The sequence below is a fragment of the Nasonia vitripennis genome, assembly GCF_009193385.2.
Source record: "Nasonia vitripennis strain AsymCx chromosome 1 unlocalized genomic scaffold, Nvit_psr_1.1 chr1_random0005, whole genome shotgun sequence".
Classification (NCBI taxonomy): Eukaryota; Metazoa; Arthropoda; class Insecta; order Hymenoptera; family Pteromalidae; genus Nasonia; species Nasonia vitripennis.
The window spans coordinates 3,645,466-3,660,732 of record NW_022279591.1 but is presented as its reverse complement, the minus strand read 5'-3'; the positions used below and the strand labels follow the sequence as shown (position 1 = coordinate 3,660,732).

Below are 15,267 nucleotides of genomic sequence, written 5' to 3'. Positions count from 1 at the left end.
CTATTACGTCCACGTCGTTGTTTCTGGGTAACGCTAAAAATAGGAAGTAAAAAGCTTTGAGAAAGTTATAGGTACTTGGCTAATTTTTTGATATTTTAGGCTAATTTTACCTCAAAATTAGACAGATGTTCAAGGTCTTTGATGTCTTTTGACCTTCAAATATTATTTATTTATTTATTAACTCCAGAGTTACAAACATTTGCATCCGATACAGAGTTGATATTATTCACACAATAACACACTATAACGCCGCAAATCCTGCAGAGGAAAACAGTATTTTCTGTTAGCAGGTCCGGATAACAGTGATAACGAGAATACATATAAATACTGGTTAGTTATTGCTTTACAGCAATAACCTCCAGTCATACTACATACAGTCCAGCCTCCATTCATAAGTAGGAATAGCATAAATCTTTGTCGGACTTCCAGACGTAGATCATACCATCCTTTTCATTCACACTTAACCTAGGTTGGGTTACAGGAGTCCCTGGACTCTATTCGCCCCAACTCTGATAACAGTATATAATATTAGTATTTACATAAAAAATTAACAATGACATATAATCCATTTAACAGTTGTATATAAAAAAATAAGTTATTAGTTGGTATTTTCTAAAGTGTTCGTAAATGATTCTATATTTTTGTCTTTTAAACCAGTAATGCTACGACGACATTAAATATCACATTAAATAAGATTATATTGCACGATTCTAAGATTCTATATTTTTGTGTTATAATTTGATGTTGTTTAACGGTAAAAACATTTAAAGATTAAAATTTCTACTTTGTATCATGGCACTTTTCACAGCTTTTACAATTTCACCAGTTCCGAACTAACATTTGTCTTGCTGTCATAAATCTGTCCGTTGTTGCATTTTTTTCTCTTATGTATGACAGTTTCTCTGTAGAGGTGAGCCTAGCCGGGCATGTGAGTCCGACAGCACAGGTAACTCTATAGTGTGGAAACATTTCTTTGTGCTGATTAGATGAGTCACATTTACAGTCTGACGTAAAAACAATATCATCTATGATTACTATGTCTTTGTAGGGTGATTGTAATTTAAGTGAGGACACTGAGTTCTTAAAAAGCTGTTTTCCTCGTATTCCTCTATCAAAATAGAAAAAAGCTTTGTTGAATCCTAGATAGTTGATATCGCCATACGTCATTCTGAGTCTGGCTGATTCTGTGATTTTTAGGCCCGGTGCGGCCGTCGCTTCTTTACTCCTTGTTTTGTTGCTATTTTCTTCAGCCATTTCATCTATCATGGAGAAGACCGTTTCTATTGGTTTGTATTTTTCAGTGTTTACGTTTTTGTTATCATCCCATTCATTTGCAGTTGCTTTTACGAAATTAATGAATTTTATATTTGCTTTATTTTTTGTAGTTTTGACCATGCAGGTATTTATTATTTCATTCGTTATGTTGTCTAAACTATCTGTAATATTCTGATATGTTAAAATCATTTTTTTATAGTTGTAGTTGGAGATGCGTCGATGTTTACGTATTTTTTGAGAGTTACATTTGCCCTTAGCGCAAATGTAAGTTCTAATATTTAAGTAAACAGAATTTATTTCAATTTTTTGTCTATTACTTTTCATATCATTTCTGCGCTGCATTAAATCCTGTATTAATGAAGATATTACTCTCTGTTGCTCACCATGCTCCTGATTGGACATCTCTAAGAACCATGATTTAAGTTGCTTGCAGTCAATTGTAGTGGGGGTACTTATCTCACTCATTATTTCTCAACCAATCTTGTATTTTCTTGATGTTTGATTTTTTCCGTAAATCTATGATTTTGAGATTATTTGGTAGATTATTGTAGATGTTGATAGCTTTAATGTAGCTGGTTTTTGTACTAATAGTTTTAGCATACTTCGGTAGGATTATTAGCTTTTTCCTTGTTATGCTTGACGATTTTGTATACTGATCTTTGAGGCTATTGTAGTGGTACTGTAGGCTTTCGTAGGCGAATAATTGTTGAAGGTTAAGTGGGTTAACACTTTGAAAGGTATTTTTGTTTATAATTCTTATGATTCTTTTTTGGACCGCTTGTAACAGTTGTAGGTTATTTTGATACACACCACCCCACGCAACTATTCCATAGTTAATCAGGCTATGAAAGAATGCGTAGTAAATTATTCTTAGAGTAGTTGTGTCCATGAATTTGGAGATTTTACTGAAGATAAAAACAAGGTATCTTGTCTTGTTTATAAGGTATTCAATATGTTTATCCCATCTCATGTTCGTGTCAAAATTAAGCCTAGGTATTTCGTTTCTTCTACTCTCTTTATTATTTCATTATTAATTTTAAATTCACTTTTTTTCGGCACACTAACGCAGTAATTTCCAAAAGTCATGTATACTGTTTTTTGAACATTGAGTGTCAATTTATTTATCCTGAGCCATGTAGAGATATCGTCGAGATGTTTGTTCATTTTTACTTCAACCTCGGACCAAGTTTTCCCAGTAGTTATTACTGCAGTGTCATCTGCATAAGAAATTATGGAGTTTTCTGACATATTTATTAGCAAGTCATTTACGTAAAGTATAAATAGCAAAGGGCCAAGTATCGTACCTTGGAGGACGCCGCTATTTACATTTTTGAATTCGCTTGTATGCGAACCTATTCTTACTTTTTGCTTCCTATTGTTTAGGTAACTTGTAATAAGTTGATACCCCTTGCCTCTTATACCATATGCATAAAGCTTGTCTAGAAGTAGTATATGATTGACAGTGTCAAATGCCTTTGCTAGATCTAGAAATGTAATAGCTATCGGTGTACTTTGATCCAGGTTTTCATATATTATTTTTGAGATCGTATTTAATGCATCCTTGGTTCCAATGTTTTTTCTAAATCCATATTGATTTTTACTTAATATTTTACTTTGACATATAAATTCTATTATTCTATTATGTATAATTTTTTCGAAGATTTTAGCAATGTTTGATATTAGTGATATAGGCCTATAGTTTCCCATTTCATTTTTTTTCCCAGCTTTGTATATTGGCATCACTTCAGCTGCCTTCAATATATCAGGCCAGATTGCCATTTCGATACATTGATTGATTACGTGGGCAAGGGGACCTGCAATAATAGTAGCTATAGTTTTCAGTGCCTTTGCACTTATTTTATCAATACCACCTTTTTTAAGTTTCATGTAGTCTATTATTTTTATAACTTCAATTTCGCAGGTTGGCTTGATGTAGATTGTTTTTGGATTACTTTTAGGTAATTCTAGTTTTTTATTTCTTGGTGTAGTTATTTTATTGCTCAATGTTTCTCCAAGTTTGCAGTAAAATTGGTTCATATTGTTGGTAATTTCGTTCTTGTCGGTTATTGTAGTATTGTTTTCAGTTTTTAGTTGACTGATAGTAGTATCTGTTTTATTTTTATTTTTGCTTATCTTGCTATTAATGCAGGCCCAGAGTTTTCTGGGATCATCGCTATTTTTCTCAAATGTTTTTTTTTCATGTTCGATTTTCGCTTCTTTAATAACTTTATCTAGAGTTTTAACGAAATGTTTATAGTTTGCTTTTAGTTCTTCATTATTCGGATTTTGTTTGAGTTTGTTGTAAAGTATTTCTTTTGTATTACAGGAATTTAAAATCGCTTTTATTATCCAGTCTTTCCTAGGGGTTTGTTTGGATTTCCGCAGATTTGGTTTTTTATATTTCGAACTCTCCACGCAATATTGGATTTCTTTTATCATTTCGTTTATATTGTCGTTGGGATCATTTGTATTCTTAAATTTTGACCAATTTATTTGCCTAGCAGTATTATATAGTTTTTTATAGTTGTAATAGTATATATCTCCTTCTGACTCTTTTTTATTCTGTTTTAATACTCCATTTTTTAATTCTAGGAAAAGTGGGTAGTGATCGGTAATGGGCGTCATGAGAGTTAGTGATTTTGTACGTAGAAAATCAGTTTTGACAAAGATATTATCAATGCAAGTTCCTTCATTTGTAGTTATGTTTGTAGGTCTGGTGGTGTTAGTAAAACCTGGGAGGAAACCTTTTTCCTGGAGGTTGTTCATGAATTCCATGCTTACATGATTATAGTCTTGAATATTTATGTTAAAATCACCGATTATAATATGGTTTTTTGCTTTTTTTTTATGTTCTATATAAGTTTTTAGGTTCTGATTAAATTCTATGCTACTCAGTCCGTGTGATCTATATAAGGATGATATCTCAAGTAATTTATTATTATTTAGAGGGATAGTAGTGTTTAATATTTTAAGCTTACCTATAGCTATCATTTCGTTAGTATGTTTAATATTTTTATTTACATAGACCACAACACCATCATTTTTGTTGATGTCTCCGTGATTATAATAAAGTTCGTAATCTTTTATTCTATAATACTGATAGTGTGTTAGTTTCCATACCTCTGTACATACAATAACGTAAGGTTTTATTTTTAGACTTTTAAGAAAGATTTGTAATTTATCGAAATTGGCATTTAGGCTTCTAATGTTTAAATACAAAATTAGATCATTACTACTGGTGCTTTCCTTATTGAAAGACTCAATATCCATATATGTTCGCTCTTGTTCATTTAGGCTATTTTGTATTTCGTCGATTAAATTTATTTGTGCTTCCATTATTCAACTGATGAATTTGCTGTGTTCTTTGGAATAATGTGCTGACTGTTGTTTTCTTGCTGCGTATCAAAATGTAGATTTCCCTCTTTTTTTCCTGCCGTTATCGATCTGTGGTATAGTAGTTTGTTTGTTTGTAGATTGTGTATTTGTTTACGTGCGCTTGTTTCGTCCCACGTCGGTAATACAAGTGCGATCGGGTAATCAATAGAGTTGATATATTTTTTGATCTTCTTTTTAAGAATTGTACACTTTATTCTATCTGTTGGCAAATGATCCGTTGGTAGACTTGTTTTGTATGTGGCGTTGTTAAATATACAGTTCACACACTCAATTCTGTCATTCTTACAGACACTTACGTTGTGGTTATCCGAGCACTTTATACATGCTGATTTGTTCCTACACTTTGATGCACTATGTCCGTATCTTCCACAGTTGTAGCAAGGGGTAATGTTAATAAGATCGTAGGCTTTGCAGTACTGATGACCTACAAAAACTTTATTATTGTTTTCACGTATGTGCTTGTAGATTTCTGGTGGGAGTTCCATTAGAACTGTGCAGGTTTTGGTCCTTTTATTGGTGTACATGTGCAGTACCTTACTTTTGTTGTTATAATTTTTGAAATTACGAGTGTTAATGTCATTTTCCATATCATGTTCATCCATATTTGTAGTATTGTCTATTCCAATAATTTTCATTTTTGGATTACCTTGTTGTTCTACTTTAATTTCACAATTTTTTAATTTACTTGATAACAGGTTCTCGAGTGTTTCCAGGCTTTTAGTATGCATATAGCTGATTTCTATTTCACTTTGGTTCTTCTTGCGTATAAACTTAGTTTGCACATTCTTTTCTGTAACCAGACACTTCGTGAGTAGCTCCATTGTGTTCGTCTGTTCCGGGTCATTAGCCTTAACCATTATACTTGGGACACGTTTCGGTTTTGGCTTTATCTCTCTCATAGCATCAGCATATGATTTTAAATTTGTCTGCGGCTCTGTATTTTTCTGTTTTTGTAATTCAATCATTTCTTTCTGAAGCTGATTTTTATCTTGAAGTTCGGCAACTAGTTGTTTTAATAAGGTATTTTCAGCAACAAGATTTTCCATTTCATTCTCCTCGCCTAGTATTGTTGAATTATGTTTTTCAACTGTTTTGTTATGAATTTCTTGTAGCAGTTGTTCTCTGATTTCTTCAGATTTCTTCATTTTTATGAGTGCAATGGCACTTGTAAAAGCTGTGGTCCGGCTTATCCGGAGGTGTTTTCACGTTCGATGCCATATTGGCAAGATAATGTGTAACTATTTAAACAAGTAGCATGTTTAAATTTTAAGTCACTAACTAATCGTATACAAAGTTTTATATACTGCTCCGAGCTGACGACACGCGCGCTAAACATGACCGATCGCTCCGAGCGGAACTGACGGAATGATTTTTTATTTTTAACTTTTGAAGTGCATAGTAAATTGGCCTTGATACGACCTTACCATGACCTTGATTAGCATTTCCAACGGGCATTCTCTTATTTTTACCAAATCGGAGATCAAAAACAGGGGTTATCGCTTGAAAAATCACTTTGACCTTGACATAACCTTGAGAACCAAATTCAAGGCCAAGGTTATTGCAACCAGAAAGTGAAACTCTCCACCCTTGACCACGTTTTTTAAAAACATTTTGATGTTTCCGACCGTTATTCCGAGCTAACACACATTATTTAACAATTTTCGTAAATTTGACCTTCATATGACCTTCCGTGTCCTTGTTCAAAATATCATTTAAAACGTAAAATTTTCTGCACTTTTCAAATCCGGAGTCAAAAGTAGATCTTCCTATTTAAAAAAATGATCTTGCCCTTGAAATGACCTTCAAAAACAAGTTCAAGGTCAAAGTTGTTGGTACCAAAAGTTGAACCCCTTTGACCTCTACAACTTTTGTCTAAAACATTTTTCTGTATCCAACCATAAATCTGAGAAATTTCCCATAATATATTAAAATGGTCCACCCTGTACAACGGAATAGGACGTGTTGACTGCGGTTTCGCACTTTGACAGTCAGGTCAGGGGAAGTGACGGCATCCAACAAGTTGTTATTTCAAAAGCATTGCCGGTTCTCGCTCCCTTACAAAGTCATATTTTCAATCTGTCCCTGAGCGAACCCTGCTTCCGATCTGCTTGGAAATTGTCACTTGTGCGCGCACTCAACAAAGACAGTTCACCAACAGCCGTGACTGACTACCGTCCGATTTCACTTCTCTGCTTTCTATTCAAGACCCTGGTGTGGCTGGTGCACAGGCAAGTCTCAGAATACCTTAGATCAAGGCTCCTACTAGATAATCTTCAAACAGGCTTCCGCACTGGTTACAGCACTCAGTCTGGCCTAATTAAGCTAACTGATGATGCAAGGGCCGGGATAAACAAAAAGAATGTAACACACCATATGAGCCTTCCCGTGCCTCGAGAGAAATTAAGAGAGATTGCAATCATAGCTTGATTATCCAAAGTTCCTAGAATAAATCTAACTCAAAGTTTTCTATTTTACAATTGTGACTTTTGTTTATTTGACCTTCTCCAAACCTCAAGATTAAGGCGCAAAACCAACTCGTCTTAACATTTATACGCATATTTAATTTTCACTAGTGCTTCCACTTATAATATTTAATGATTAATCCTCCAAGTTGAGTTATAATTCTCAATATTTAAGAAGTAGCACTTAGAGTTGAAGGTTATTTTCAAAGTTTGAGAATCCATATAATCTTTAAGAATATTTCTCAATTTTTGGAAGTTAACACTCTATGTTAAAGTGTAAACTCGCAACTTTCATCAATTAAAGCAAAAGTGTTTTGTACAAAATTTTTTCAACCCAGACGTAAATTTTAAAAAGTATGGAAGTCAATGCATTTTCCGTATTTTATATGCAATGGTATGGAAGTATGAATGTGTACATTCGTGTGCGTATATATGTGTGTGTGTGTGTGTCTACACTCTATAATCCCCGCTCGCCGTACTTGTATGTAACTGTAACTGTTGTTCGCTCGAGCTGTTGCCGGGAGTCCTGTGAAAAGGTAGCGCGCTGATGGTGGTTTGCTATAAGTCAAAATACGAATTAGTAAGCGACACGTTGGGAAAGTGTGAGTGATTTCTACGTCCTTAATAAATAGACAATTAAAGAGAACTTTTTGTGTTACTTTATTCGAGCCTATCAAACGTCCTGTAAAAGGTTAAGGGCCCAGGACGCCCAGGCTCGGGACGAAATTAGAGAAAGTGAAAATGACGTGGAAAGCAAACATTGTGAAGTATCCATAAAAAGAAAAATGAAGAAAAGCAAGATGTCTCAGGAATTCTCGAATTACCATTTTGCAAAGTTCAATGGCACAAACTATCAAGTGTGGAAATTCCAGATGCGCGCAGTGCTCACAGCAAATAGTGTATACGATATTGTGCAACGGCGAAACTGGCTACGACAAAGACAAGGAGGCGAAATGATTAAAAAGCAACGCCAAAGCCATGTGCATACTCTCGTCTGCGATGGAAGCGAATCAGTTGGAATCATGTATTACGTGTGAAACTGCCCACGAGATGTGGATGAAAATGTCTCTAATAATCGAGCACAAGTCGACAACCAATAGATCGACGCTGCTGCAAAAATTTTACACCTGTAAAGTGGATGCCAGTGAACCGGCTATAGCATTTGTTACAAAAGTTCAGAATATGGCAAGAACGTTGGAAGACTTGGGCGAGAAAATCTCAAGCGGGCGTAATCGAAAAAATTCTATAAGTCTTCCGTCGAAGTACAGCAGTCTTGTTACGGCCTGGGATAGTGTTGATAGCGACAAACAAAATTTGGATAACCTTCAAGAGAGGCTAATAAAGGAAGAAAGACGACTCAGCGAGGCAGAAGAAAGCAAAATGGGTGCTTTTGTAGTTTCGAATGTGCGGCATGTAAACAAGGTAGCTAGAGGGGCCAGCAACAATCAAAATACAAGAGGCGAAGGCCATCGGAATTTCTCTAAAGTAATATGCCATTACTGTAACACACCTGGCCACATCAAGAAATTCTGTCCTCGTTTAAGAAGCAAGAGAGGTAAACAAGCCGATCGTTAGAATCAAAAGGACAAGCCCGATTATGTAAGCGCTTTCGTTACTACTACTGACGATAAATCTTGGAAGAGTGCATCTACAGCGACGTATGTGGGCCGATGTCAACAAACTCGATAAATGGTGCGAGGTATTTCGTTCTGTTTAAGGATGATGCGTCCGGTTACAGACTTGTATATTTTATTAAGCACAAGGCAGACATTTTTGAAAAGTTTAAAGAGGTGAAACGTCTTATTTATAACAATTCAATTGTCGAATTAAGGTGCTCCATACAGACAATGGACGAGAATACTGTAACAGACAAATGAAGAAATTTTTATCGCAATAGGACATCATGCTGGAGACGACTGCACCATACACACCTCAACAAAACGGAAAAGTTGAAAGAGAAAATAGAACCGTGGTTGAGAGTGCTAGGACCATGATGCTGCATCGCCAGGTACCAAAATATTTGTGGGCTGAAGCTGTCAACACAGCAGTATACGTTCTCAACATGACAGCTACGAGTAAAAGGCCAGAGACAACGCCTTTTGAGTGCTGGACAGGCACTCAGCCAGATTACTCGCATCTTAAAGTTTTTGGAGTACCAGCTTACGCATATTTGCCAAAGACGTTTCGAAGTAAGTTGGATGCAAAAGCTAAGAAGACCATTTTCGTTGGCTACTACGCTGAATCAAGAAAATACAGGTTGTACGATTACAACACAAGGAAGGTGTTAGTTTCCCGTAATGTGACATTTGTCGAAAATGAAAGTTTTGGTGCTAATGAATGCGAACAGGTTCAAGTAGCTTTGCCATTGCCTTTATGTGACGGGCAAGGAATGGCTGAAAATCCTATTGAGGATGCATCTGAAAGGATTTCCAGCGATTCGACAGAAAGAGCTGATGAATCCACTGCTGACGTACACCAACAACCATCAACTACAGAGGAGTCTGTCAACAGAAATGATACCAGGATGGAAAACGCCGCAGTGGATCCTTCAATTTTCTCATCATCGTCGTCAACTGAGAGTGAGAGAAAATATCAAGAACCAACAACTTACAAGGAAGCAGTAGAAGCTCCAGATACTACAAAGTGGGCTCAGGCTATTCAAGAGGAATTGCTCGCTCACAAGAGAAATGGTATGTGGACTTTGGTACCTCAATCTGAAGCACGAAAAATCATAGACTCGAAGTGGGTATTCAAGATGCAAGAAGCAAATGCCGGAAAAGAAAGGAGATACAAGGCACGCCTGTGTGCGAGAGGTTTTAGGCAGGAGTATGGTATCGATTTCACTGAAACCTTCTCGCCCGTTATCCGTTACGATGCGCTCCGAGTCATGCTTGCATTGGCAAATCACCAGGATCTCGAAATTGTGCAGTTTGATGTGACAACGGCGTTCCTGTATGGCAAGTTAGAAGAAGAAGTCTACATAAAGATTCCTGAAGGACTGCCAGTGAACGACTGTAAACAAGAATATGTCTGCAGGCTGAACAAGTCCTTGTATGGCTTGAAGCAAGCATCCAGGTGTTGGAACGAAATGTTCAAGAATTTTTTGTTTACTTTAGATTTTAAATGTAGTGATGTAGATAATTCGATTTTTATAGCGGTAAAGAAAAGTGTAAAAGTATATTTATTATTGTTTGTAGACGACGGTTTAATTTTGTCAAAAGATGTACATGTATTAAATGAAATTTTAGATTCTTTGCGAAGGAAGATTCAGATTACTGACAGTGATGTCGATAATTTTGTCGGTCTTAAAATTGTATGCGACAGGACAAATAATACGATGTTTCTACACTAGGCTGATTATGCGAGTAAAGTTTTGGAAAGGTTTAAGATGACAGACGCAAAATCTGTAAGTACTCCAATGGAGAGAAATGCTATTTCACCAGAGGTGCAGAAGCACTGTCCAGAAAATGTCCATTAGATGACGTCATTTGAAGCTACAAATTGGAACCTTTTATGACGTCATTTAATGACGTCATTATTTTCAACAGGTTGTACTTCTAAATACTTATACTCTTAAATACTTCAAAATTGATGAAATGGTTGCCTATATAGGTGCTACCATCCGGGTGGTAGTACGGAAAATGGGGGCTAACGCCAAAGAAATATTGTTTTTTAATTATTGTTTGTTTAGTAAAATTATTAAAAATTATTAATTTCTTGGACATTAGCCCCCATTTTCCGTACTACCATCCGGATGGTAGCACCTATATATGCAATCATTTTATCAATTTTGAAGTATTTAAATAAGTATTTAGAAGTACAACCTGTTGAAAATAATGACGTCATAAAAAGTTCCAATCTGTAGCTTCAAATGACGTCATCGAATGATAATACATCCATATATTTAGTCCATATAACGTCATTTAACGTCATTTAATGACATCAGTCAATGACGTCATAAAATGACGTCATTATTTTCAACAGGGTATACATCAAAAATCCTAATACTGAAAAATATAAATCAATTGAAACGGTCTTCTCCATGGTAGATGGAATGGCTGCAGAAAATAGCAACAAAGCAAGAAATAAAGAAGCGACTGTCGCACCTGGACAGAAAATCACGGAATCAGCCAGCCATAAAATGACTATGGTGACATTAACTATCTACATTAACTATCAGACAAAGCCTTTTTCTACTTTGACAGAGGAATAAGAGGGAAACAGGTTTTTACAAACTCAGTGTCTTCTCTCAAATTATAGTCACGGTATAAGGACATAGTAATAATAGATGAAATAATTTTTACTTGAGACTGTTAATGTGACTCATCTAATCAGCACAAAGAAATGTTTCCACACTATAGAGTTACCTGCGCGGTTGGACATACGTGGCCGGCTAGGCTCAACTCAACAGAGAAAATGTCGTACATAAGAGAAAAAAATATGAAAAGTGCCATTATACAAAGTTGTATGTCGTTGTAGCATTACTTGTATAAAAGACCAAATCATGGAATCACTTACTAATAATTAAGAAAATGTTAACAAAATTTTTATATATTAATATTAAAAGGATTATTTGTCACTGTTAAATTTTTTTTTATTAGAAAATAATATATATTGTCATCAGAGTTGGGATGAAGAGAGTCTAAGGATCCTTGTCACCCGACCTATGTTTGTATGAATGAGAAGGGTGGTATGAACTGTGTCTGGAAGTCCGACATGGTTTCATGTTATCCTTCAGCATGAATGGAGATTGTATGGTATGTTGTATGACTGGATGTTATTGCTGAAGAAACAGCAATAACTAACCAGTACTCATGTATGTTTAGTATTGTTAATCCGGACCTGCAAACAGGAAATATTGTTTTCCTCTGCAGGATTGCGTCGTTATAGTGTGTTATTGTGCAAATAATATCAACTCTGTATCAAATGCAATTGTTTTGTAACTCTGGAGTTAAAATATATAAATAAATAAATATATAAATAAATAAATATATAAATAAATATATATATATATATACACGTGTGTGTTTCTTAGAAAAATAATTGAATAAATAACAAATAATATGTATATTATTTGTTATTTAATCAATTATTTTTATTATAAGTTGTAAATTTATTATGTGTTGAAAAGTTCTCAAATTCCATATTCCTTTTAAATGCACTAGCAAAATCCAGATATGCTTTGCATGCTTATTATTATTACTGCACGTGGTCTCTTTATTATAATATTGGAAAAGAATTCAAAACTCTAACAAATACTTCACAATTAACTATACATCTGCATTTGATTGTTTTTTTTTCAAAAAGATAAATAGTATTATTTATTACAAAGCAAATTACGAAAAATTCTAGTTTTTGAGGTTAGAAAATATTAATATGGTACAAAGTAAGCTAAAATAATGTATATAAAACTAAACAATCATATTATTAATTATAGTCATAAAAATAATCAATCCAATAATAATCTCAAATCAAATATTAAGTTAAACCATACTAAAACATTAAATTTAGGAACCATTCAACCTGATGTCTAGTCATAACCAATCAAATCTAGCTTCACAAGGTTTCACAATATATGGCCATCTTCTTTATAAGAGATAGAAGGATTAAAAAAATGCCTATTCATACACTTATCAAAAAGCATGTTGTGTTGGGAGAGTGGCACAGTGCCCTTGACTCCAACTTATGCTCAAAATATCACCCTTGCTAGAAAAAAAAGTTCTCTCCTCTAGTTGTACAATGTAGTATTTTGAAACTTTACATGAAGATTTACGAAAAATCACATCTTCCCAGTTTTGATTTTCAAATATTTATTGTATTAACATACAGTTTCTATTACAAATTTTTGGTTGAAAAAACTAATATTTGACTAATATTTATTGGTTTTCAAAACAATCAATAGGTATGCATAGTAATTTATTGGTTTTGTAAAAAATGTGTGCACTTACCCCCATAAACAGAGTCATATGTTATCTGTATTTAATTTTTTTTATAAATAGCTTGATTTCTGTATCTAAACTCATTTTTTGTTATAAACTAATTTTTTATAAGTCTTAAATAGATTGTGTTTCTTGTACCAAAATGAAATAAGAATTTTAAAAAAGTATACACATTTTACTTGTCACATACCAGGCAAACCTCCTTAATGATTGCCAAAATTGTTTTTACTTGTAATCAAAGACTGTTTTGAGGTTACGAAACTTTCTACCATGTATTTAACCAGCTTGTTTGCAATATTCCATCGATATTCATGGAATTAATTTAAAGATATACAATTTGTTCCCAGAGAATATTTGGTATGGTTTTATAATTTTATCACATTTCTGCTAACATTTGCAGATTTAAACTAATTAAAATGATTAAGACTTGAAACACAAATGTCAATTAAACTTGATTAATTAATCTATTTCAATCAGTTATTGTACTTTAATTTAATTAATTTCAATTGTTTTTTATCACTTTTAATCATTTTAATCAGTTTTAATCTCAAATTGTTTTAACAAGTGCTTTTTCAATTAACTAAGACAATATTAGTAATATAATTATCAGATAATTTTATGTAGTTGTATCAAAAGTTTGTGTATACTGATACTTTTAAGTTAAATCTACTATACCAATAAGATAATAAGAATAAGAGGGAGCCACTTATCCCTATGCATCATAACTCAATAACAATAAAGTTTAGATTTTTATTGTAACAAACACAATCTCATTTATTGATTGTGAATGACAACCACATCAGTCTGAAAAGAACTTCGAAAAATAGTGATTCTTACTTAAAGTATATACTACTATTATTATTTAATCTTAATAATAACAATGAATAAAATCTAATAGCAATCAATTAGTTTACTAGGACAGCAACTTACTTTGCAAAAATGTAGTTGAATTTGAACTAGGTATTTCCATCATCCCTGGTAAATATCTTAAAGTATTATCAACTCCAAGATTTTTTTCACTTTTGTTCATTTGATCTGACTGATGACTACCTATAAACTTATTACCTACGCTTTGAGAAAAACCAGCTTGGTGAATAGTGTTATAAGTGGTATCTATGTTATTGGTCAATAACATTTTTTTTTTTTCTTTATATAGTAAATTAGTATTACTGTTTATGGCTAGATTTGCAAGATTTTCATCTTTTGTCAATGTTATACCTGCAGCTGTAGCAAGATCCTTACCACCTCCTAAAATATTTACAACATTATGCAACAAAATATTTCACATTGAAAGAATTATACGATTTAAATGACTCACCAGGAACTTGAATCTTATCAGGATCCTCGTTGTCATCAAACTCACTACCGCTACTTTCATCGCTCATTGTGCTGTCTGGAAATTCTTCAAGAGCAGATTGCGATAAAAAGCAGTTTTTATTCAAGACATTAGTTTAAATAATTCATAAATAAATAAATTATTACCTAAAAAGTATATATATATATATATATATAAAATAACTTTGTAGACGGAAATGATATTTATTTTTATTTCTATTAATGAAAAATATACCAGCCAGCTAGATTTTTGGAATAAAGAGACAATTTAAATTGCTTGAATGTTGATTTGATCGGTTGTTGCACGTGTTTTTCAGGTTGTATTTATTTGTATATACTTTCTCTACATTAAGGGGTATCACACGTAAAAAGGAATAGCGAGGAATAGCAGCTGACAGCCAATCAGAAGTAAGCGTTAAACGAACTTGTTCCAAATTGAGGTGGTGGAGAGAGAACATGAAGGGATGAGTCCGTTTAAAAATTACATTTGATTGACTGTCAGACGCTGTTCCTCGGTGTTCCTTTTTACGTGTGATAGCCCTAAATAGTAGACATGCGTGATCTACAGCAATATGAGAGACCCAGATAACAGCACGTGCTGTCTCCACCGAGACTTGTTGTGCCGCACGGCGTGCTGTCCGTGTGCCGTCTCTGTGCTATCAAGCGGGGACATCTGGCGGGCGTTTTTTTGCAGAGCATGCTCTTGACGTGCCGCACGTCGTGCTGTCACTGTGCCGTCCAGTTGCTGTCTCGACCTAGGGCGTCTGTACGCGACGGCACAGAGACTGCACAGCGACAGCACGCGTGCCGCGTGCTCAGAATGTTGCATTATTAATAATTATGGACTTTAATTAGTAAAG

At 34.1% G+C, this 15,267-nt stretch overlaps 1 protein-coding gene across 6 annotated transcripts in view; it reads right to left on the bottom strand.

The window, feature by feature from the left end:
* Nucleotides 1-14,899, bottom strand: part of LOC103317675 (protein strawberry notch) — a 340,816-nt gene extending 325,917 nt beyond the window's left edge. For 2 of the 6 annotated variants that reach the window (XM_032601347.1, XM_032601348.1), the window contains exons 1-2: nt 14,391-14,899; nt 14,003-14,320 (exon numbers count right to left, since the gene is read on the bottom strand). In XM_032601347.1, coding sequence (XP_032457238.1) covers nt 14,003-14,320; nt 14,391-14,457 — 385 coding nt within the window. In that variant the 5' untranslated portion in view covers nt 14,458-14,899. The remainder of the gene's footprint in view (nt 1-14,002; nt 14,321-14,390) is intronic. The other 4 variants (XM_031920743.2, XM_031920738.2, XM_031920751.2 and 1 more) reach the window with 4 other exon arrangements.
* Nucleotides 14,900-15,267: the final 368 nt, after the last annotated feature.